Source organism: Apis laboriosa, unplaced genomic scaffold (assembly GCF_014066325.1).
Source record: "Apis laboriosa isolate Shangri-la unplaced genomic scaffold, ASM1406632v1 scaffold122_cov146, whole genome shotgun sequence".
Classification (NCBI taxonomy): Eukaryota; Metazoa; Arthropoda; class Insecta; order Hymenoptera; family Apidae; genus Apis; species Apis laboriosa.
This window is the reverse complement of record NW_025221084.1, coordinates 2,457,776-2,485,216: the sequence shown is the minus strand read 5'-3', so window position 1 is coordinate 2,485,216 and position 27,441 is coordinate 2,457,776. Positions and strand designations below refer to the sequence as shown.

General features: G+C 26.9%; 1 protein-coding gene and 1 non-coding gene across 2 annotated transcripts in view; both read left to right on the top strand.

The window, feature by feature from the left end:
* The window catches only part of LOC122720222 (neurexin-1), a 420,486-nt gene extending 393,730 nt beyond the window's left edge, over window positions 1-26,756 (top strand). Inside the window, exons 21-25 of the mRNA XM_043946779.1 lie at window positions 14,044-14,285; window positions 15,036-15,153; window positions 19,155-19,328; window positions 22,649-22,808; window positions 25,310-26,756. Coding sequence (XP_043802714.1) covers window positions 14,044-14,285; window positions 15,036-15,153; window positions 19,155-19,328; window positions 22,649-22,808; window positions 25,310-25,730 — 1,115 coding nt within the window. The 3' untranslated portion in view covers window positions 25,731-26,756. The remainder of the gene's footprint in view (window positions 1-14,043; window positions 14,286-15,035; window positions 15,154-19,154; window positions 19,329-22,648; window positions 22,809-25,309) is intronic.
* On the top strand, window positions 16,092-16,199 carry LOC122720294. The gene has a single exon (XR_006347741.1). It is a non-coding gene; the product is annotated as a U6atac minor spliceosomal RNA (small nuclear RNA).
* Window positions 26,757-27,441: the final 685 nt, after the last annotated feature.

The following is a 27,441-nucleotide window of genomic DNA, read 5'->3' as shown; positions in this document are numbered from 1 at the left end:
TTAATATATTACTATAGTTTTTTTTAATTAAGAATTTTTATTTAAAAAAAATTTTGATTTTGAAAAAAAGCTTAATTTTAAGGAATTTTATTATTGTAAAGATGACAATAAATTATTTACTATTTCATATTAATCTAGCATATTTATTGACATAAAATATTAAGATGAATAAGCTTTATTGAGTTCAATTGAGTGAATTTAAAAGGTCTTTTGAAAATCCCACAATTATAACCTAGGCCAGATCCCTCTGGAAAAGTTTAAGAAACTTCAGAATATACTTTCCTGATAGGAAAGGAGATCAAGTATCTTCAATCTTTAACCCTTTCTCACGTATTCTTTTAACCTCTATTAACAATATCATTAAGAGTAAATACATAAGCATCAAAGTAATTAATAACATCGAGAGATATCGTAATAGCCTTGAAGGAACTTTTTGTTCGTTCCTCTGGAAAATAACTTTCTTTAATTTCCTGCTCTCCTAGGAATCTTGTTTACATAGGGTAGCTCCAAGAATGGAAAACGATGATTGACCATGAAATTAGACATTAATAGGATCGAACCTGAAATTCTTCCAAATTAAACGAAAGAATTCTTGTTTCATTATGATTTTCTGTTAGAAATATAAGACAAATTCTTAATATATATATTTACTTTATTTTTTTTTCTTTCGAATATATTATATACATATATTTACTTATAATATTTATTTACTATTAATATTTAAAAAATATCGTAAGCATATATATAATTTTATTTTATTTTATCAATAATTAACAAATGAATAAATACAAGAAGAAATATTTATTTGAAGAAAATTAGAATTTCTATAATAATAATCTTTAAGATATTATATTTTTTATAAATAAAAGCGATCAATAATATTATTTTTTATCAATATATCAATTATATCGTTATTTCTCTTGAAGGACACGTAAATAAAATCCTCCATTTTAGAAACCCTTAAGAAGGAATATTACCTTCTTTACTACTATACGACCCTACTGAAAGTATTCAACATTGGTGCCTCTGAAGAGACACGTTCTCACGCCATAGCTTGACTTCCATGACCAAGATTTTTTTTCACCAACTATTCATTGGTTGAGGGAGGATACCAAAGATTTAAATCTTTTCTTCTTTTTCTCTTCCCTCCATCCTTTGTCGCGTATTTTTAAAGTAAAGATTATCTCATGATTGTGTCGTCTTTCTTGAAATTTATACGAAGAGCAAAGCAAATCCTTGCATGGTTGCATTGTTTAATGCATAAACTTGCTCCAAAATATTTATTTTTTCACTATTTTTAAAAGATGCTTTATTTTATTTTTATATTTCTAATCGCAAATTATCGTAATTTGAAATATTTAATATATTCTATGTATAAAAATTTAATTTCATACTACATTTATTTTATGTCAAAAACACGAATGTACAATTCGATAAATACTTATATTTTAAATATAAAATATAAAAAAATAATTATCAAGATCAATATTTTTAAGAAAAATATTTAATTCAGTTTACTTTGACTGATAAAATATTATTTTATTATTGTGAATTGAAGTTATAAAACATTCTATGTTCATTCTATGTCCTTACTTATATTCGGATAATGAAATAACATTTAAATTTATTTGAAAAATATTAAATCGGATAGTAAAGATTCTATTATTAATAATTTTTTGCAATTATAACCAATCACATCTTTATTACACTATCTTAAAAATTCTACGTTATTACACTATCTTAAAAGGAATATTTATTTTAAAAAATCTGATCTTAGTGAAAATTTATGTATATGTAAAACATAATAGATTCTTTATCAAGCAATTTATTTCTCGATATAATAAATCTCTTTGAATACGCGAAATCAATTTTCAAAATTTATCATTTTTATACACAATTTCATCTACAAATATTTTTTCACAACAGGGCAATATAGAATTAAAATTTCATTATTTTATAATTTAAAATTTTATTCCATTTTATATCAAAGCTGTACTTAAAAAAACAAAAATAATATTGAAAATTTAACTGATTGCTTTGATCCCCTCGAAATGATATTCCATTAATAAAAACATTTCTCCACATATAACCTTATAGTCTATATATTCACAAACTTTGATATAAAACAGAATTATTATCAGTTTTGATAACACAATTTAAGTAAAGTATATACATATTATAAAGTATATACATATTATGACTAAATTTTACAACCAAATACCTCACCGATAAAAAAAACTACTGCGACAACATCGAATCAGAAGAGGAATTCATGCGGGGGTGGATTCCCGCCAGAATCTCCGGCCATCGACCATCGACCTGCTACGACCTCATGTGATCCTGGTGTAACAAGCGCCACGCGCCTTCGCCGTTTTCCCACGAGCCCTTGTCGAGTTCTCACGCGAGCACGGCCGTGCTTCCTCTCCCTATCTACGTACGTATCCATGGAACCCGTATCAAAAACGAAAAAAAGGAAAACGATCCGGCCAGACGAGCCAGAATGCAGATAGACGAAAACGAAATGGGATGAGAGTACTCGTCGTACTCCCTCGATCGTCATCGCCCTTCGTGACGACTTGCTGAAGTCGCATGAGATCCTGGCAGGCTCGATGCTTCGATTCTCGCGTTCCTGAACAGACTCTCCCACGGTGCGATCCCGTGGGAACGATTTAATTGGCCGAAGAAGCGACCTCATTCCCGAAGAAGATACGTTCTTATCTTCTTCTCCTCCTCTCCTTTTCCTCTTGTCGTTTTTCGTTCATCTTCTCTGCCCCTTCGAGACTAGCCACGTTAACTATTATAGTAGACTTTAAATCGGTTAACCCTCCGTGACGGGAATTGGATGGTGTTGAGAATAAAGTACACGTGGTCGTAAACTTCGATCCTTATCGTGATTTCTTTTTATGTTCGATAATTGGACGAAAAGTCGATGATTCTGCGTTGATCGAGAAAGTGCGTGGAATGTATTTTGTGAATCGATTAAATATATAATAGATAATAGATAAGATTAATTAGGATAACATTGGGGGGAAAAAAAGACCGATATATACCGGATAAAATATTAACAATATCGAAGCTGTTAACTTGAGACTTTATAAGACTTATAAGTTATCAGTATGTAATGATTCTTTTGAATAAGAGTAATCTGATTATTGTAGGAAAAAAGGCTATAATCCATTAAACTTATAGTCAAATAAATAGATATTTATTAGATAATAGATAAATAGATATTTGATATTTAATAGATATTTAATAGTATGTTTGTAAGTATATATATTTATAAGTATTATTATAAGTGTTAATTGATAAATTATTCTGTAAAAAGACTCTGAGCTTTAACTTTTATTCATTTAAATTAAATTATTTAAATTTCATTCATTTTAATTAAATTATTTAAAAGAGTTTTGAATTAATACCTATTTATGATATAAGTAACTATAATCCAATCAAATTAATCCAAAATAATCTTTTGAAGAAAGAATTACATTTGTTCATATATATTAAATCATTTGCGGATCTTAGATATTAGAAAAGTTTTAATAAACTGCGTTATAATAAAATATTTATATATTTATTAAATTTAAATATATAATATATAAACTTATTAACAATCATAAATTTACCATTAAATTCAATAATCTATTTTCCTTTGAAATAATTTGGAATGAATTAAATAAAAGAGACAATGTGAATTGACTCATGATATAGCATGCATAGAATTAAATAATACAATAATACAAATATATAAAACGATAATACAAATATAATAAAAATATATATATGTGTATATACATATAAATAATAATTTAGTTATAAATAATCCTTAATATCTTTACAACTTCCTAATAATATTCCAAGTTTATCTTATTTTCCACAACTATCTTAACACTTATGCGCAAAAAATGCACATCTGTCCAACTCATAATCTCAAATTCCAAAGTCTCCTAAAAAATTTCCGTTCGTTCCACCTTGTCATCGTGCTAATCTAAGGCGCGCCCTTTGAACCGAAGAGTATTCGCACTCGAGAGGACGATCACGCTCGGCGCGTGACAAAAATGTCAAGGATGATCTCGTCGCCGGCGCGTTTCACATACTTTCTCACGTACCCAAGCATGGTTCCCGAGGAACACAGACAATTCCCACAGGCTGGTCGAAAGCGTGAGAGAGCTCGTCCCTGGAAGCATCGAACCGATCTGCTTCGGTAGTAGGCGTTCAGCCCTGGAAAAGAGTTTCAACTCGCCGTCTTCTTTCTTCCATGTCTTTCACGATCTCGAAAGCTTCCCACGGGACACCGTTCCCAGACAGTTCCAACCGGAGGAACACCTATTCCCATGATCGTGAGAATTCAAGCGACTTCAGGGGAAACAGATTCCCAGATCGACTAGGAGAGCAGAATGGCAAAGCTGGTCGTACGCCCTACCGATTTACCCCTTGCGCGCTTTTCTCGTTCGAAATGGCGGTTCGTGTTTGAGAGAGATAGTTTGGTTTCTGGATTATAATTAAGAATTATTGAAATTGTTCAATTAAAAGTTTTTGTTTTATTTTTAATTAAGTAATATAAATGTATAAGATTCTTTTAAGTAAAATTAATATTGGATTTTGGGTAGAAATATAATTATGATATGTACAGATATTTAATTATTTACGGAATGTTATTATATTTATGCATTTTTATTTTAATAGTTTAATATGTATATAATACGTTTATTAGGTAGGAAAATTCTGTTGAAAAAGGAAAATTGTAGCAAAAAAGAAAGGAATGTAAAAAATAGCTTTTTATTCTTATTTTATTTCAAAGGGGAAAAGATTTTATTTCTTCTTCAACATTTTATTTTTAATTTTGAAGATGAGATATCCAGATTTAACGATTCGAAAGTAGAACTTCAGAAGAATTATTTATTAGTCTGAACATAATAAATATGTAAAGAAAATCATAATTCTAATTCTAATTCTAATTCTGTAATTCATTATATTCATTATATTCAATTTTAAATCGCAATATCATAAAAAAAACGATAGAATTTTTTTGATTATTTAATATATATTATAGAACGATAGTTTTAATATTGATTTTCGACTGAGATTGATAGTTAATTAATTAATATTAAGAATTAAATCTTATTTAGTTTTATATATTTTGTCGAAGTTATTTATCTACGAATATTTTATTAGAAAAAATATTCATATTGAAATGAAAATTTAACATATAAAGATTGAATGATTGAGAATTTATATATGTACTAAATTGAAAGAGATTTAAATTTAAATGGAAATAATGTTAATGATCAATATTTTCAATTTATGTATATCAAGATTTGCCTTAATAAATATTAGTCATATCTAGAATTTTGTAACATATTATTGTTGATATTATTTCGATCATATATCTTTTGAGTTTATTTCATTTATATGTAATGTATGATTATTAGTATCTTTACTTTATTATACAATATTTATTATTACATACTACTACTTATTATTATATTCTACACAATATAGCAATTTTTAATTTCATTATTGGAATCCAATATCCAAACAATATATTATAAATGTCTTTGATTAATTTTATTACAATTGATATTTTCTAATTTATACTATTAATTAATAATTAAGACAACAAACTTTAGTTATAATTCCTTTCTTAATTCTTTTTTATAATTTTTAAGCATACAAAAATTAAGAAATATACCAAGTTTCAATATATAACATTTTACATTTTTTATGAAAGAAAAATTGTCTTAATCATTCTCAATTAATAAAAAAATAGATAATGATATTACATATCGCAAATTCCTTAAAGCATAATTATACATTAAAAAAGAAAGATTAGTAACGATATCATAAGACGACTTTCATCCCTTTGATAGTCACTTGATACAAGAATCACCAAATTCAGCCCCAAGTTCAACATCTTCTCACGGTTCGTTCTCACAACGACTCTTAACACGCCCGAAATCTCATTATTTTTTGTGGCAACAGCATGAGAAAGCGTGCCATGGGAAAGTCGCGGTTATCGAATGCCCAAACTGTTCCAAGTGTGGCATCGCTCGTAATCTTCTCACGTTTTTGAAATATCCCTGACAGAAGAAATCTCTTACTAAGCTGTATGTAATTTCGGGTTTATAGATCTCTGCTTCGACGATATTCCATTTCATGGAAAGCAATCTATATTTCGAGATTCAGAGTCTGATTAAAATTTAAATATCGGGATGCAGGTAATTATTGGATTATCGAATAATTATTATTATAGTTATATCTTAGTTTTCGATCTTGCTAAAATAATTTTAAATGATTCATATATGATTATAATAAATTTATTCTATAAATTTTATTTACAAAATATTCTATTCTTATTTGAATTTGAAAATCGATGTAGATTAATTCAAATCTAGTTGTATTTTTAGTTTAGGATTATTTTTATTAATTATTATTAATTATTATCCTAAACTATTATTATACATTTATATACATTAATAATTTATGTTTCATTTTTTGATGATATCAATTATTTTCTTTCAAATCAGTTAATGTATAATGATTTCTATAGAAGTGTTTTAAGTAAATTCCGAACATTTTCTTGGATTTATATATATTATATTATATATAGGGAAAATTGTTACAATAATATATAAATTGTTAATAATTAATAAAAACTAATTAATAAAATTTCTTATAATTTCTTGAATTTATTTAATTAAATTCAATGATGGACAAAAATTAAATAATTCAAATTTGACGTTAACAATAAATATCATAAATTAGTAAATGATACAGATACATGATAACAGATAGATGAAAATTAAATATTATTAGACAATTAAAGAAACGAAATTAGAAGAAGAAAAAAATTCAATTTAAATAAATGGCAAAGAAATGAGGCAGAGAAATCTATTTCGTATGATATACACGCACGATACGCGTGTATAGAATGTAAGGTAGGTTAGGATTGATCTAAGCGACGTGTTTAGAAGCATCCGGCGAACATGTTGAAGTGGTAGTTCTCCTAAACCAGTCGAGCTCGTACTAGGAATGGCCTTGAATCCTCAAGGTTGTTGTTCCGAACCTACCAGACAAGCCTACTACTACCTGCCGCTATAATGATATTAACGGGTTCTCCGCTCATTTACTACTTAGTCAGCGCCTACTATGACGTCTGTTGCTGCTCCATTGATAAATTCTCCGCGAATGTACGAATGACGATATAAATAAAAGTTTTTACTATATATTTTTCTTCAACAATCAGATTGAAAAAATAATTATTACGCCACTGATACATCAAAATTTCTATATTTCTCTTTGATACACGCAAAAAAACGTATTATAAAAAAAAAACGAGACTATAATCAATCACAAAATGACTACACCGATTCATATATTTGTCTACAATATCATATTTATATCATACAATGATCTCATTTGCATTCTTTATTTAAGAGACGTATTGATATTTTATTTTGTCTTAAGTTATTTTGCATAGCATGAATTGAATTTTTGTAAAAAAAGAAAAAAAAAAGACAAAGAACAATCGTTTAAAAGTCAACGCTTATCGCGATAAACACGATTACATGGCGCACGAAGTGCGTTTACTTGTCGCGTTCATGTTTCATACGTATGAAACGTTCTGCTCCCATTGCCTGGGAATCATCGATGTTTCCCATACCCAGCGTATACCCATAGCATTCCTCGTTCCCACCAGTAAAAGCGTTGCGAAACTAAACGGTTCCCAAAGTCCGTGGGATCAATGTTCGATGGCCACGTTTCGATTTCGATTATTATTTGTTCGTTTCGAGCATTGTATAGACTCGAACTAAACACGTGTAGATCTATTGATCTATCTAGCTTTATTTGTCGATCGATTGTAAGTTGAATCTCAATAATTTGTTCAAATATAATAGATTACAAAATTACTATTCTAACTTGTAACATTCTATGTTTTAGTATATTATCAATAGATGAAATAAAAAATATTTTAATATCAAGAATAAGAGAGGAAGAATATCTCCTATTTATATAGATATACAAATTCTTGGATAGTTAAAAGTTTTAAATATGTAATAATGAATTATTACATTGAATATTATTCATAAAAATAGTTTGAAATACTAATCTCTTTTTCTTAAAAAAATTTCAATTTAAAATTTTACATATCATATTTTAGATATTTAAACATTTTAAATCTTAAGAATTATCATTATTATTATATTATTATAGAATAATTTAAATCTTACTATAAATAAAGAATTCAAAAGAAATAATATTATTTATAATATTATTCTTCTTATAAAATTATTTATCCTATCTATAGATATTTAACATGATACAATTCATATCTAATCTTCTTTTAACATGATACAATTGATACTTAATTTTCTTTTCTATTTGTAAGTGAATCTAATTTTAGTACTATCTATATTACGATTACCATAAGATGAACTGTATGAATTATTGAAAACTAGTTTTGAATACGCAAACAGTTCAATTACTCTTACATAAACGAGCAATGAAGCAACTATAACAAAATCAACTACATTTCAATGTGAAATGCAGCACGTGTTCTTACCAGGTATAACTACACGTGGTCAAGCAAACAAGTTATAAAAGGGATTTGAATAATGCAACATTCATATGAAACTGGTATATTGTTGCGTTACACGTAAGTTTGTGATTATATAACAAGATTTGTTCTTTACAAAAATAAATATAATAAATATAATATTAATATTTATCTATACAAAACTAATACTTGTAAGATTTTATTGCACATAAATATTATATTTATCATTTAATTACTAGATATTTATTCTTACCTCTATATTATTAAAATTTTTAATAATTATTTAATAATTATTTAATAATTTTTATATTTTATATTATATTTAATTTAATAAATTTTTAATAATTATTATTAAACTTCTAATTTTTAAATTAATATTTTCTAAAAATAGATTTAAATTATACATCTTTATTTGAATATTAAACTATATAGCTAACAATGAATATAGATGTAAAAAATAATATTTGTATTATTATTTTTTATTATTTTATTTTAATATCATATCAGTGTCATATAACTTAAAAGTTATTATTTAAGTAAATAAGTATATTTATATTTTTTAAATCTTATTTACTTCATTTAATATATAGTGTAATTTATTATTACATCATTATAATAAATATCGAAAACAATTAATAATTTCTTATTTATATAAATAAAAGTACTATATAAATAAATAAATAAAAGTACTATAAATAAAAGTACTATATAAATAAAAGTAATAATGGAATTCAAATAATATATCTTTGTTATATCATTATATGAAATTTTTACAATTTCATTTTTATTATTAATGAAATTTTCTATCAATCCAACTTTTTCTTTTTCTTCATTTCCTTTTCTCGGCAGTCGCCATTGCTACGGAACTGTCGATTTAGTAATTCCTCGAAGGCGGTGCCAAATATTAGGCAATCCGATCCACATTCTGGTTCTTCTCTCCTGATCCATTTTAACCGAATGCGCCACTTATCTAAGCGACCGAAGGCGACTCCTTAACCCACTTTCGGGTTCACCACCTCCACGTTAATCATACTTTCCTGTCAGTTTACTTATTAATTTAGATTATGTCGCGCAAGAGCTAATTGCCACGAAACGTTAGACGATCGAGATTTTTACGCCTTCGATCAAAAATACAACAAATATATTAAAATGATTTCCAATAATCTGATTATGATCAAATTCTTACATTTAAAAGATCATATTCTCTTTTCGTATGTTTATAAAAATGTTAAATATTAGAAAGCTAGATTTATTTTAATTCATTTTTTATAAAATATAAAAAATATAAAATAAAATAAATAAAATGAAACATTAACGGACTTTTGTTAGAAACATACAATATAATAACAATACATGTGTTAAAAAATCGATATTTGTGATTTATAATTTATAAATTCGAATTTTATAAAATTCTAATAATAAAATAAATATTATTTCCTTAATTATAATTTATAAAAAATATTATATTTCTATATTCTCCGATTGGGAAAGAGAATTGAATATAAAATTTAAATATATGTATTAATAATAAAATAAATAATCAAAATATATTTCGATATTATAATATTCAATCTTATTATACAAAAGTCTATATCAGAAACGGAAAAAAAGAAATTCACGATGCATGAGTCGTTCCTTATTGATTGAAAGAGGATGCCAAAAGGTCATGCATTCTCCAGTTGCCTAAAATTTCACAATTGGTCGAGTAAGGAACCCGAACACACCCATAGCCCTTCTGTTCCCCTAATAAAGTGATACAGTTTATTGGACTTCTTCAAATCGGAATGCGGTGTGAGTGACACGTTTATTTCCTTCGAAAAGGCATCTGTCCACCTACTTGTTTCATTATCATTGACAAGAAATCATTGAAGAAACAAGGTGGTAATGCGGAACGCGTGCTGGCACGTGCGTTTCTTCTGGTGTAATAACTCTCGATATACACTTAAATATGACGTCAAACAAACGATCAACCAGCTGTATTTTTATACCACGCTGATAGATTCACTATGCTTGGTCGGCAAGTGCTAGTTAAGTGGATGGAAAAAAATGTATCGTGGAACTCGAGTCGAGTTCTGTATGAATGAATATGGCTGATGACATATAATTTATTTCTGTTATCTATGTATGACATAACTATAGAATAATTTCTTTGAAGACATTAACTTTATCGTGTTTGTAACGATAAATGAAATAATAATACAAATTAGATATATTTTATTGAGAATAGAGTAATTTGAAATTGGAAATAGGAAAAGTTATAATTGTATCATAATAAACTGTATTGTTTAAACTGTATTATTTTCATCTTGTATTGTAATACAAATTTTTTATCTTTTCCAAATAAGATTATAAAATATTAAAATAAAAATATCGGAATATCAATAAAAATTAAAAAATATTTTAGAAATATTAATTTTGGTAATAAATTTTTTATATTCAAATATCAATTAACATATTTTATTTAATACTAGAAACTTATAGTAAGATATATTGAAATCATATATAGATATATTAAATTAATAGTATATAGATATATTAAATTAATAGTATAATTATTGTTTGAAATCTTTTTTTTTTTTTAAATATTAATTTTTTTAAATATCATCATTAAATTTTTTCCATGTCATATTCATATTTGAATAATTGTATTTAATCGGTTAATATTAATCACGTGTAAATAGTTGATGATATTTAATATATTCTTATTTTTAATAAACTCATTTTGCTCGAGAATTTAATAAATAATATCGGATTTCATAAAATAAATATAATAAACGTATATAATGTGGAATGTACTTTAAAAAAATATAAAATATAAAATTTTATTTTATTATATGATTAAAAATTCTAAAAGTAAATTAAATTTTTATTCAGAATTCATTTCTATTAATTTTCAATAATATCTATATAATTATATATTTATATAAATAATTATAAAAATTATTTTCATAAAATATAATAAATTTTTATTTATATTTGTTTAAAATTATTTTATATTATTATATTTTAAGAAATACATTAAACAAAATTAAATAAATAAAATTGATTAATATTATAAATATAATATATAAATTTCATGAGTATAAAAAAATAAAACGTTTTAATAAAACGTAGGAGGTTAATCATTATTTGTAATGAAATTTGTAGTAAACAATGGACATTTATCTCGTACATTTATCTTATCTAATATCGAATGGAAATGAATTTAAGAATGACGTCAATTTGATTGGTCACATATAAAAATATCCACAAACATTTCAGAATTTCTTTAATTATATCATTTATTACTATTTTCTGTTTTTATTAAAGAAAATTTATATTCTTTAAATAATTCTTTTCTTTAATTATCACATAATAATTCATAATTAATAATATAAAAAAAATATAATAAAACTATGTAATAATTTCATAAATAATAAAGAAACTTTTTGATGATTTTTATATATATTTATAAATAAATAATATCTTAATATTATCAGATTAAAATTAAAATATAAAATTTATTATAATAATATTACTAAATTCGTAATAAAAAGTCTTTTTCATTAGTAATCTATATCTTATCCTCTCTTTTAATCACAATACTAATAAATAATCTAAGAAATATAGAACTTGACACAAGTTATGTTGTATCCTAACAAAAGATAAGGAAAGGGCAGCTGAGAGAGGCCATCTTTACGGTGCCTAAAACGGTACACATATCGGAACATCCTCCTATAAGATTCTGCAATCCTGGTAAGCCTGTCAGCCAGGCTCATTTTTTCTCGGCTCACCGAAAATTATTATCCATAGTCAAGCCCTGATAATGGCTCCATTTCCTCCACCTGAACCAGTCCAGAGAAAGCTCGTTCGGTTTGTTGCTTTCCTAGTACAAGGTGGTATTTAACTCGCCCATGGCAGGTCACGTGGATGGAAGCTATTCGAACGGTATCCGGTCCCAGTTGCGTCCTCGGTTTCTAGTCGCCTAATAAAAAAATAGCCACATTATCGATCTCTGCCGATCGACTTTATCGTCATGATTCGAGATGATGAGCGTGGGAACCTCCGAGACTACTATGCTGGCCTGATTGGTGTCTCCTGTTTATATACATATCTAAAATGAACGTACAAATCACTTTGGTTGAAAACATAACATTATATCATTATATAAGAATTGTAATTATAATGTATCATTAAATACAAATTAAGTTCAAAATGACATTAAGACAAACTCGATTATTTACGTTAATTTTTCTTCAATAATTTGATTGACATGTTATTTATAATATAAAATATATTAAAAATTTAAATAATTAGAATTATTATATTTAAGAATTTAAATATTTAAATAAATGTGCTTAAATACTTTAAACGTAATATTTTTCAGATAATACATAATAAGTAGAGCTTATTATTTAGTTTGCACAAAATTATTTTAAATATTTAAAAAAGTCTATCTATCTTCTAATTATTTAGCTAATTTATAATTTTATGTAAAATCACAATTTTACATAAAAGTATAAAATAAAAAAAATGTTTAATTTAAGAAATCAAAAAATTGGACATTAAAAATATAATGCAAAATTTCAATTTTTACGAATTTTGTTTAAGTATTAAGAATAATTTAATTCGCTAGAGAACGTCTTTTTATCACAATGATGTACATATATCTGCTGGTAATGCAAGCAATGTATATGTGTTGACTACAAAGGGCAGATCGAACCCTAAAGAGTTCCACGCGTATCATGTTAGCCTGTTCTCAAAACCAACCAAATTTAGACCCTACAAAGGGAAAGGGCTCGAAGCAAACCCATGCGAAGGAGTAGGAAACATTGGAGGGTATACCTACACTTCCATCTTTCTTTAATTATAAGATACACTACTTGTAGGCCAAGTGGACCGGTCAATGGTTACTCATGCTATACCCAATAGCTTCTGTTCGCCTGTTAAGTGGTCAAACGAAAACATTTGTCAGCCGGTGAATCAGAATAAATTATCCCTTCGATTTTTACCATTACATACGTAATAAAAATACTTACTATGGTCAGTTAACAGGTTTTTTTATTATCTTTAGAGTATTCTTATGAATACTCTAAATTTTTGGAAAAATCATATGTAACTTCTTCATTAATGATAAATTTCTAATGATAAATTTATTTAAATATTAAAAAAATATATTCTTGTATATAACTTTTTTAATTTTATCTGGGATTTGAAAATATGTAATTTTTTATTTAAAATAAGATATTAGTAATACATTATTTTATATATTATTATTTTATATATATATATAGTAATACATTATTTATTATATATTATTATATATACAATAATTCCTTATTCTCTTGAAAATTCTAATTTAATTAATATAATTCATTTTATGATCACATCATAAAATATGTATGTAATTTTAAACTATTTATATTTAAAGATGATTTCTCATTGAAGGGAAATTAAATTATCAATTGAAAAGATCTTTGTCTAATAATAATGTTTACTTTTATTTGCAGGTCGTCAATTGACGGTATTCAATAGTCAATCAACCATTCAAATTGGCGGTCGATGGAATCGCAACAAAGGCAGAGTGGAAAGGCCATTCTTGGGTATAATTGCTGGTCTTGTTGTAAATGGTGCACGAATTTTAGAACTTGCTGCTTCGAAAGATGGAAGAATCATCACCAGAGGAGATGTTCAATTATTACCTCCTGGAAGTCTTCTGGATCGTGCAGCTCCATTACAGAGAATGCAACAGGTAATTAAATTTCAATATACATAATTGATAACATTATTCTATATATCATTAATAGATTATATCTAATAAAATAAAAAAGAAATAATAGATACATATTTAAAAATTAAATTTTTAATTAATTTTAAATGACATGATTCATTTCAAATCATTTTTGTTCCACAAAAAACATTTATTTCATTGTAAATTTTTATTTAGATAAATATATGTATAATGATTTTAAGATTTTATAATTATGTGATTCATACAAGAACATTATTCTAATATGAGATTTTACTGCGTTATATAATTCTAATTAATAATCTGCATAGGTATATCTTGTAAATTGTTGCATATAATTTTAATTTGAAATTTAGCATTTAATTATATTCATAAATGGCTTATTAATAATAACATGGTTCAATATTAGATACGGATATTAGAATAGATAATATAGGATATAGATATGAATAATAAAGATTTAATATGCAATCTTCTCAAATATAGTTTGTTGAAATATCAAAATTAAATATTAGATAATGTACAAAAGTTTTAATAGAAATTTAAAATAATTATCTACTATTAAATATCAAATAGTTTTATTATTAAATATCAAATAGTTTTCTTAATTTTAAATTAATTTTAAATTAATTTTCTACAATATTAGAAATGTAATAAGTTCTGTTTTATATTCATCTCACATTCAAATCTCAAAACAATTGTTTTTATTTTCAACTATATACAATAAATTCTCATATCTTTTTTTTATTCTAGACACCAGCTTCCGGTTTTCCGGGAGTCATGGATGATCTAATATTTTCTGGCGCCGGAAGTGGTTGTGCCGCTGATGATGAGGACGAAGAATGTACGCCAATTTATGAGCCAGGTTCCGGTAAGTGTAAGTAATATTTAAAAAAGCGTAAGTAATTCCTCCTGCACGTTTTCTCGCGGAGGAATTTCTTGTGCACATTTATTCTTTTACCTCGCACATATCAATATTTTATATACATTATATGAACTTTTTAAAAATTATTTAAAATTGATTACACAATATTTTGTATAGAAAGAAAAATTATTCGACATAAATCAATTTTTAAGTGTCGATAAAACAATTACATCAAATATAATAATTCATGGAGATTTTATTGACGAAATATGTGTAAACAATTGCATGTTTATAAATAATAAAATATATTTGATCTTAATGTGATTGCTATTAATATTAAAAATATTGAATTTGCAAACTTCTTTAGAATATTAAATCTATTAATGATATTCAAATTTTAATATTAAAAATATTAAAAATAATATTTACAATGCTATAAAAAAAATATTAATAAAAATATATCAAACATTCTATATCAAAATAATCGATAAATTTAATTCGATGAATAATATAATATTTCGAAATAAATTTCATAAATACTATTTATTTTTAAAAAAATAAATAATAGTTGATATCAGCAAAAATGGATAATGATAATAAAATTGATTAATCAATAGTTGAAATCGTAATATTATATGATTTAGTTTGTTTATTGGCAATGATTTATTTTATTGTATGATATAAATAATATCTATATACATATATATATATATATATATATTTGTATGTGTATGATACATATAGATATAATTAAATTTTGAAATCAAGTGGATTGATTAAAATATTATATCATTCGATAGATTATATAATATCGAGTAAAATTTATCCTTATAATTTTTAAATTTGATTTGTCCTTTTCGAATTATTCACAAAAAACTACTTTCTCGCAAGTGGTCGTTTAACAGTACGTTTCTATATAAGAGTGTGAAAAGCGCCATCTCAACGTGTAGTATGAAAGGAGAGACGTTTAGCACTCCCCTAGACAAGGATGGAATACACATATAAATGGTAAGGCACTGTCGTCCTTTGACGACACTTACCAAATTTTTTTTTAATTATAATTAATTTAAATATAATAAATTAAATTATTTAATACAAATAGGAATATGATTGGAATGATTTATATTGAAAAATATTTAAAAATTGAAAAAACATTTGAATATAATTTAAAAATGAAATATATTATTTATTATTTAATTTATCAAAATATTATCAATTGTATTAAAATAAAATAAATATTAACAAATAACAAAAATATGATTATATATTTCATTAATAATAATTTTAAAAATAAAATATAAAATAACTGTAAAAATATTATAATAATTAATAAAAAGAAATTATTTTGAAATTTTGCAGAATTCTCTCATATAATTTTTCATCATTAAATTTTCTAAATAAATAATATCAATAAATTGTTGGAAAATACATAATATTTATCGTACATAACATATTAATAACATTGAAATGATTTTTCGTGATCAAGATTGAATAATTATAAATAATTTTTCTCTTTATATTAGATATCTATACGAATGTAATAATAATAAATAATTCAAGTATCATGTTTATGTTATCATTTTAAAAGTATACATTAAATCTTTTACATAATTTGAAAATCTCAATTAAATTAGGAATTATAATTATCTTTAAGCTGAACAAATTAATAAGAATAAATTACTTATTTTAAAGTTAAATATAATCAAAATTATAATAATCACGTTACATAATTTCGTTATTGATTTCAAATATAAAACTTAATGAAAATTAAACATATTTTTTTTCTCTTACACTTATGAATTAGAATTATGGATTTAAATATTTTATCAAATCTACCAAATATATTCCTATTGTTTCAATATAATTTATACTTTATATTCTTCTTTATTTTATAATTCCTATTTTATAATTATAAATATTCTTTTCCATTCTATTCTATTTAATCATTATATTATTATCTTATATATAAAAGGAAAAATCATAAAGCTGACCATGAAACTTAAAAATGATTTAATCTATTTTCCTTCTTAAAATCATTTTTATTTATATCCTTATCGAAAATAATTATTTATATTTTTAACTTCCATAATAAATAACATTATAAAATTCTAATCTAATCAAGTAAAACATAATGTAAACAAAATCCATCATTTATATTTATATTTTAATAATCGATAAAACAAAAATAACATTTCTAGACGGAAATGGAAGAGTTAAGATAGGACAGAGGAGGATACGTGCACGCACGATCGGGTTCGCATATCGCATGGCATGCTACCTTTTCGTCTTCATGCTTGCCCGATTGTATCTTCGATTCATTTGCATATTTAGAATCCTTGACTGGCACCCCACCTTTCTCCTTCCTGTCGACCTCCTCAGTTTCTCTGCCACCCGGCTCGGGAATCTTCTCCGGCTGACTAAAAACTAAATTAATACGATCCCTTTAAGAGAATAAGATGATGCACGACCAGTGATTATAAATGCAGCAAACAGCTGGCGCCGAGTAATTTTAGACGCGTGACATTTTAAACGATAAAAAGATCATAGTGGAGAATTTCAAGAAATGTATATGATAATAAAATAATAATATATTTATGTTTTTATTCGTTATCTTATTTATATTAAATTCATATTAATTGTATAAAGTTTGTTAATTTTTCGCCTTGTATAAATTTTATTAATTATTGTTTTGTGTTAATTTTACATGTCACTTTATATTCTCACTTTAATATTTGTTATTATGAAGAATTTTTGTAATTTTCTTATTTAAAAAAAAAATTTAAGCTATACTTTAAAAAAGATTCACATAATTTATATATGGTTGTAAAAGTTTATTAAACAATACTATAAAATGCTACATATGTGACATTATTAAATGTAATAATGATAAATTTAATACATGTAACAATATGTTTTTGAAAACAAGAAGAAATTTTATATCATGAAAATTATAGAATTTATTAAAATATAATTTTCAATGAAAATAATTTTTTATAAATATTTTTTTTTTGTTTTTTTCAAAAAACATTCTTTAATTTAAAATTTTTACTTTTATCTCATTATAAAATTTCTCTTTTTTAGAATATAGAAATTAAAATCATTTGTAATTAATGGTTAATAAAGTTTAAAGGTTAAGATCGTTGTTTCCTTTATTTTACTTTATCTAAAATTAATACCAAACGAGATAAATATCTTTACGATTTTCTATTTTATGTTTTAAGGAAATAATATAATAATTTCAATATTCTTTATAACAAATACATCTGAATGAAACTATCATAATTTTTTAAAATTTTTAATTCTTTAAATTATATTTTCTAAAAATACTGAAATAATTAAAAAAATAAAAAATATACAAAATATTAAAACAATTTCTCTTTTACCTATTTATAACTCGATATTAACTTTGTTTTTCGAAATCTACATATTATCGATCACGAAATCTACCTATTATCTCGCTATATCTATACTCCATCTACTTTTTATTCTAACAATAGCATGAGTTACGTCAATTACGATCTATGCCAATTTCACTGCTCAATACGAAACATTGAATCCAATTCATTCTCATTAATTTGAAAAAAATCTTCTCCTCGTTCATGTTAATACCACTATAATATATGATCTCTATTGTGGAATTAATAATATCATTATTTCAATTCGAAATGCATCAATGCGCGCCCTCCATCATGTGATCATCATACATATATGTATATATACATCCGTTATATCCTAAATAATCGGTTGAAAATCGAAAACCAGTCAAGTTTCCTATGGAAACCGAATTGAAAGCTGAAACGAGCCTGATATCGGGAACAAAATGTTCCAATCAAACGCGCATTCTATCTCCATTATCGCCCATCCCGCATCCACACTTCTCCCCTTTTAACCACATTTTCATTTTCCGTTATGCCGATGACGCAAACCATGCAATCATATAGGAATTATGCGAGAGTCGCATTCCATCCTACGCAATTTCAATGATGAAACCCCTTCTCTGTTCGCAGACGACATAATAACACCGGTGTACGTCGCGCCAACGAGGTCGCCGACGACATTTAGGCCGAAGCACCATAAAGAAAATATTCAGGAGCGTCCTTCTTGCGACGACGAGGAAGATTGTGAGGAAGGTTCCGGAGAACCAGTCACCACTGAGGAGATATTTGTCACATCGACCACTGGTCCGTTTTATCTCATTTTTCTTTTAATTCTCTCGTTATTGATTTCTTTCTTTCTTTCTTCTATCTTTCTCTCTCTCTCTTTCTCTCTTCTTTTTTTATTTTATTCTTTTTTCTCCATCGACTCTTGTTTTCAGAACACTTGATTTAAACTCCCGAACGAAACACACTATCACACTATCAGTATTGATCTTCCACGCATGGTTTCCTCTCGTTCACTTTCTAGTATGTACTACTACCTGCACACGCCAGACGAAGTATTTCCAAGACATTTGTGTGTGCGGTTTTCGATAGATTTTTATTGACCGAGTATGCATCGGAAATTTGTTCGATGGCCTCTTTGAAGTGGAGGTTCGAGGTTCTGAGGTGGAATGGTTTTAGCATTCCGTTCGAACGGGGTCTGTGGAAATATTATTGAAAGAGTGTCTGCTTGCTTAGTTGTTGAAAGGAATTCGTAGTGAATATATCTTCAAAGAATTCGTATATCTATATAGTTTCAGGAATATTTTCTAGTCACGATTTTGTCGTTGGGTCAAAGTACTCTCTCTCTTTTTTTGCAATCGTTATATCGATCCTTCTTATCTTTTATTCTTTTTTTACTTCTTTTCCAGAATTAGAATATTACAGATAAGAGTATTTACGAAATTGCGACTAATCTGTTTGAATTCCTGAAAATCTTCAATTTTAATAATTTACAATAAAATATAAAATAAAATATAAAATTCTTCTATTAGTGAAATTCGTGAAACAGAAAGCATTTAGTGAAATCGATTTACTCTAGGACCTCTCTTCTCCATTATACGATTTCTTAATTGAAGAAAGGGATTGCCCGATCTTCTATGTCAGTAAACGTGAATAATCTAAAAAAAAAAGAAGAAAAAACAAGTAAAAAAACATATGGAAAACGTATGGAAATACTTAGCTCGTGGGCGTCCTCTTCATTTGCATATCTCTCAACTTGATGCATTGAAAGCTCCTCCAATCCCAACTGCTATCGGTTAAGTTGACCGTCACGAAAATAGCACTACCCTGTTCGACGCGACGTTGATGCGACATCTTTTCAGTGCGCCGCTCTTCATCGTGGAATAGCCTCTCCTCTTCATCGTTTGCTTGTCGCTCGTTTATCGCGGTTAAAGCAATTTCACGTCGAATAAATCGTAAGAATTTCCGACTGGTACGATCGTCTTTCCTTTTTATTACTATTCCTTGATCTTCATTGAACAGATTGATTTTAAACAATTTGAAATTCTTATTCTGATAGGATATGAAGGATCGTCCATTTTTGTTACATTCACACTTGAGAAATTTTGAATAATCTCGTTGAAGTAACTACGTTATATAATTTATTAGGAAATATATAGTGTAGAATAATTTGATTCGAATAATCGATAATTGAATTTTTGAATTGATTAATAAATTCCTATTCAAAAGATTAATGTGAATTTTAACAATTTATTCGTTTCATTATTTTTTCTCAAAGATTATTTTTGAGGACAGCAGACGCTTCGATCGAACGACGAATTCTAAGCGGTTAACGAACTTACCTGGTAGACATATTGTAACTAGTTCAACCGCGAATCGATGGCGAAAGTCGTAAAACGAGCTTTCTATCTGGCATGCTACGCTTCGTGTGTGCACTAACTCACGATTAGTCAAGATAGTTCCTTGGAGATCATTGATACTATAGAAATTTCAATTGTAATAATTTTGCATCGTTTTGATGGGAAAACAGATTTAATTTAGGGGATGAAATATTTGAAAACAGTCAATGAATTAATTTAGAAAAATATTTTTGATCGAGAAATATCTAAGAATTAAATATCATAAGAACGTATCCTACCTTTTTTATTTTCGTAAATCTTACAAATATTCTCGTAAACTTCGTATCTAACTTTCCACTGACAGTTCTCGCAAGTTCTCGCCAGTATTACTCAAAATTAACACAACTTGGTAATTTCTCGACTCAGCTTAATCTCGCTACTTCATTATCAACCACTATTAAATCTACTTCAAGCCCTTATAAACTTGCGAATGAACATAGGCCTGCTTCTCTGTTTAACTTGCTCTAAAATTGAATATGTCTTTTGAAATACGAATTTTCTAAATTTTCTAACAGTATTTCTAATGCATTTCTTCAAAATTAAATAATATGATCTTTATCACATATAGAATGTATATATATGCTATACACTTTTTCTAAAATCGTTTCCTTCTTAACGTGATATTGTAATTAACGATCATATAATTATAATCTTAACATGAAATTAACTACCATATATCATAATCTTAAAAAGCTCTTCTCTGAACTTTCGTGCAACATCCCCATACAACGAACTCCTTTATACTTCCCCTAAAGTTGAATATATTCTTCGTAACATGAAACCTATAATTAATGATCATCTCGTTAACTTTCAATATGATAATCTAGAATTTACTTTAAACCCCTATTCGTTTCCCTTGAAATCAATTATATGTTCTTCGCAATATGATACCTATAATTAAGTCTCTAAATTTTTTTCTCTTTTTCCTATATATCTCTTTTAAAATTAAATACATTATTATTAATCTTCAATCAAACAAATAACGTATTTAGAATTTATCTTTTTAAACTTCTATTTATATTGACAAAATCATATCTTTAATTAATTCATATCTCTAATCTTATTACATAAATTACATAAACGACACACATATTTAAACTTCACTTCAAGTATTTTCCTAAACTTTTTATAAATTTCTATACAATATATTTTATCTTCTCTAAAGTCACATACATATTTGGCATCTATAATTAATCTACCTTCTTTTTATCCCTTTCTACAAATCCCTTTCCATATCCCATTTCTATAGCCGCAATCAAATACATTCTGATATGATACCTATAATCAACCATTGTCTGTTCAAATTCCTACAAATAATCGTACAAATAACCATCTATATTTATCAGACTTCTTTCTATTCCTTTCTAAACCCTTATACTTTATTTCTGCACCCCTGTGCGTGTCACCCTTTACGAAATTGAAAAAGGAAAGCAATTAACAGCGGAGGGGTGGGGGGAGGCATCGTTCAACACGCGTGCTCACACTCGTTACGCGTGTGGATGATTGAACAATTGTCCCTGGAAACCGCGAAACACGAATCCCTCCTTTGGGATGCTCGCAACGTGGCTGCTGGCCACGCACGCGTGAATATCGCCGGCCTACGCACGCGTAAATATTGTCGGTAGCACGTTACTATCCCATACCCCTGTTCGGGCCAATCGGATACGCGTAATTGCAGCAACCGGCTGACGTTTCTCTTCTCGTTTCCATTTTCCAAAGCAGACTCGAGCTCGGCGGTGTACACGACGGAACGCGAGTACACGACCAGCCACATCAGCACGCAAACGTCTCCAGCCTCGCCGACGACATCGACCCGGGACATCGTCACCGTCTCCGTCCAGTACAATGTGTCAACCACAGACCTCGAAACCAGCCACGCCAGGTGAGTTTGCCAGTTTCCCGTATCCCGCGGCGACGTTGAAAACGATAGAGTGACGAGAAATAGAACGTGCACGCTGTGATGTGTATTTCCGGTGACACGTCGGATCCGGTATCTCTATTTTATCATCGTTAATTGTATCTTTTGTAGAGACAGAGTTTTTTTTCTATTCTTTTTTTTTTTTTTTTTTCCCTCTCTTTTATACAGTGCTCATAGAAAATATTTTTCTTCTTTCTTGATGCGTCGTCCTTTTCCGATGTGCTGTTAATTTAGTATCTTTAGTGGTGGATCTTAATCTATAATTGGTTACAAAAGTATCTGGCCACATTGGATATTTAATATAATTTTATGAATAATTGTATATTATAAAAGAGTAAGTTGATATAAATTTTTGATTCTATATTTATTATTTCATTCTATGATAATAGTTTAATTTCAGATTTAAGATGAGATTAAAGTGAATTGGTAGATAGATATACAATTGGTTAAAAATATAAATATGGATATTTGTTTATTTTTGAAATCAAAAAATTAACCATTTTATATTTATTCTGTTTTATTATTATTATAGTTGTATGCATAATAAATTAATATTATTTATGTTAATGTTAATGAAGATTTTTATACTTAGTAAAGTTTTTTTGTTATTAAAGACAATCTTCATTAATTTAATTTTTAAATAAAATAAGTTTTTCTAAGATTCTTCTAATTTAGAAAGCGCTATTAATTCAAATAACGATTTCTACAATTGGTAACTATATAAGTTACAATTTTTTTTAATTTATTTAATTTCAATATTAAATTTTAATAAACTTTTTAATTCAAATTTATAATTGAATGATTATAATTAAATAGAATTACTATTTTTAGTCATTGATTTATTATTAATTTGGTAAAAGTATTTTTATTATAAATTGTTTTTAATATGCAAATATTTAAAATTAGAAATTAAAAAATTTTATTATTTAATTACGAAACAATTCGTATATATATATAGTACATATATAAAATTTTAGAAACTCATTTTTCTTTTACTTATTTTTTTTAATGAACGAAATTTGTTAAACAATTTGTTAAATACTTACATTAATTTAAACCAAAATCTTATATGTAAATATTATTTAGAAATACGAAAATACAGAATTTTGATTAATTTTCAAATAAATGAATGAAATTTTTTAATTTTTAAATTTAATACTTAATTTTATTTAATAATTTTCATATCGATTAAAATACATTAAAAAAATAAAAATTTAATTAACATTAGAAGAGATAGGAATAAATTTCAAAAAATATAATGAATTGGTAAAATAAAGAAAAAAACTACAAGAATTACAAATATTAAAAATCTTGCATTATTTTTCCTTTATATTTGATTTTAAAAAAATATTTTAAAAAAATTTTATAAGGATATTCTTACTTAATATAATAATCACTATTGTTTTATAGAATGTTAGTAGAGATTATAATCATTTATTGAGAATCTTAGAACAAATTTAAGGATTGATTTAATGAGAAAATTATCTACAAAGTTTTGTGATATTAAACTAATATTTAATGATGCATAATGTGATCTAATGATCTAATAATTCACCGTTTGACATCAAAGTAGTTGATTTTAGAACAGTTTAATGTGTGTGTGAAGTAGCCATGCAGAAAGATAATTTCGATAGTTTAAAAATTATTGGTATTCGACAAATTAGTATTGTCAGTTCTAAATTATTATAATTAAATATAATTAAATGAATAGTTATATCGAATAGCATATTTCAAAATCCAAAAAAATGTTTTTTTAAAATAATATTTAAAGAAAATATTAAATTTTTCAATATAAATAATAATAATCATGATATAATTAAATTTTTTATAAATTTTTCATAAATTTAAAAATAAAATTATAAGATCCAAAATAAAATGAATGCATATCACTAAATAATCAAATTAAATTTAAAAATTAATTAAATTTGAAATAATTCATTCGATCAAATATTTAAAATTAACAGCTAATTTAATTTTTGATTGATTTACCTAATGATTTTGATTATGAGTTTCTTAAAAATAGACTTCACATATTTGTCACAAAAATAGAAATCACATATTTACATCCATTTTACTACATTTTATTACAGCTTTCCAACTATATAGATCGTTATCTTCATAGGTAGCTGATGTTAATCTGAATAAACATTAACAGATTATTTGCAAATATATCTCATCATAAATCCTCAACTACATATTCGGAAACAAATATTCGCAATCGATATTTTGAATCGTGTTCCATTTAAATAATATGATAACATAAATTAATATCCATTGATATTCTATATCTCAAAATATCGTAGTAACATTATAATCTTCCACTCCAATCAAACATTCCATTCTCTGTAAAATACTTAACTATAAATCTAAATATTTCAATTTCATTATATTTTCTTCGTCTAAAAATTTTTTTTCGAACGTACAATTTACAAATATTCTTACCAATTCTGTTTTAAACATTGCAGTAGCGTTGTGACGCAAAGATCGACTACTGTGATGCCCCAAACGCCTACTACAGAGATGACGGACCCACCTCCACGACAACCACCCCCGATGTTCCCGCCGATGCCAACGCCACCAAAGAACAATAATAACAAAAGGATAACGTCCGAGGCGGCGGAGAACGCTGCCTTAATAATTGGCATCATAGCCGCGGCGTTGATCGCCATTGTTCTGATCATATTGATCATCCTCAAGTTCAAAAATCGTCCAGAGACCAGTTACAAAGTTGACGAGACGAAAACCTTCTGCCAGGATCCAAATGCAGCACTGCTGGGCGCCGCTGGTTCCGGTCAACCGTTCAATGGTCCCTTGAAAAATGGCGCCAATGGTAGCAAAACTAACAAGAAACGAGAACTGATAGATATCAAAGAGTGGTATGTGTAGAGATGGCTCGTCTTCAAGATTCATGCGTCCGCTTGAATTGTACACGTGCTTCTTCATCTCGTGGCAAGATGAATAATAGGAAACTCTGAGAACTTGACGAGGAACGTATAAGCCTCTTCTTAGGTCCTTCATTGGTGCTAGGAGAACTATTAAATATAATTTTGAACACAATATTGATCAGCATAAAATAGTGTGTTCCTTGTGGGCGAACGAATGAAAAAGAAGAAAATAGTGTTCGATTTCAATTTAATGAATCACGAACTAATTTAAACGTCGTGATTTAGTTAAATCGTTAAATACGATTATAAATCGTTAAACGAGGTTCGACGATCATCGATCATCAAAAGATCAGATCTCCTCAAAGCGGATCAACGTTAGGTGAACCATAAGCATATCTATAATGTTATGTATATCGATGGTGATCGAACCTAGTCGATGATTATGCTATTTGAAATTGTATGCATCAAAATGCAGACAGCATCTTGTACGACAGACACTGTTTGAGGTTAGGAACGTCAGTTGGTGTCGTAGATGTCGCCGCGCATCAAAAGAAACCAAGATCAATCGCGCCGATCGGAAATACAGAAGAAGAAGAAGAAGAAGAAATGCTGATCAGAAAGAAAGAAGAAAGGAAGAGATAGAGGCATGAAAGTGCATTGCAAAAATATATCGAATAATTGTGCCGATCGAAAAGAGCGGTGGCGGAAGTAGAGCACGGCGTTATTACTCTTCGTTAGAGCGATGCTCGGCTTTGATTCCAATACTTTCCCAGTATTTTCCAGTGCTGAGTGACGTCAAGCACAGACAACGAAATTTATAGCATTGAATCCTTGAAATACGATTGCAATCATATAAGAAAGAAAAAGAAAAATAGAAAGATATTGTGAATTCTTGTTATAGATTCATAAAATCAAACTTCTTCCTTGTTGCTACGTATTGTTAGTTGTGTATTATATTCATTATATATGGAAAAATTATTACGTATTATAATAATATTTACATGTGCATGATCCTCCTTTTTTTCTCCATTTTCAAAAGGAACTCGGAGAAAAAAAAATAATTCGAAGATAGATATTATATTTATGAAGTATACGTATTTCGAGGATGGAAAAAAAATAGAAGAAGAACAATTTTGCTTTTGTTTAAACGTTGTCATAGTCCATCATACATACGTACACGGATACGAGAAAGTGTTGGAACTAACGCGTAAGGACGAAAGTATCAATACAAACGATCCTATCTAGCGATTAATGAACTTATTGTTGTATAGAAGAAGAAAAAAAAATATATATATACGATATTTATCAATTATGTTATGCGTGTAAATTGTTTATTAAATTATAGATTTTATTAACACAACAAGTGGAAGAAAGAATGCATGTATGTATGCATGGAAACGATATGAAAGGGGGAGAGATAGTCCGCGTTGTTTTGTTTGAATATGATGAAGCGGTTCGAAGTAAAGTTGATGTATTAACCATAATTAAATGCATCATTGCGAAAATGTAAACTCTAAATGATCGCGCGCAAAAATGCTCTGGAGGACACTGTCGTAGTAGTAAATGACACATAGCTACGCGCAGATCGATGCTTATACGTATACACAGGGTGTGAATGTATTGCCAAAGAATATAAATCGAGTTTAACCAGTGTTTAACCCTTTGATGTCCGATATTGATCTTTAGTTATCATCACATATTATTTCTTAATA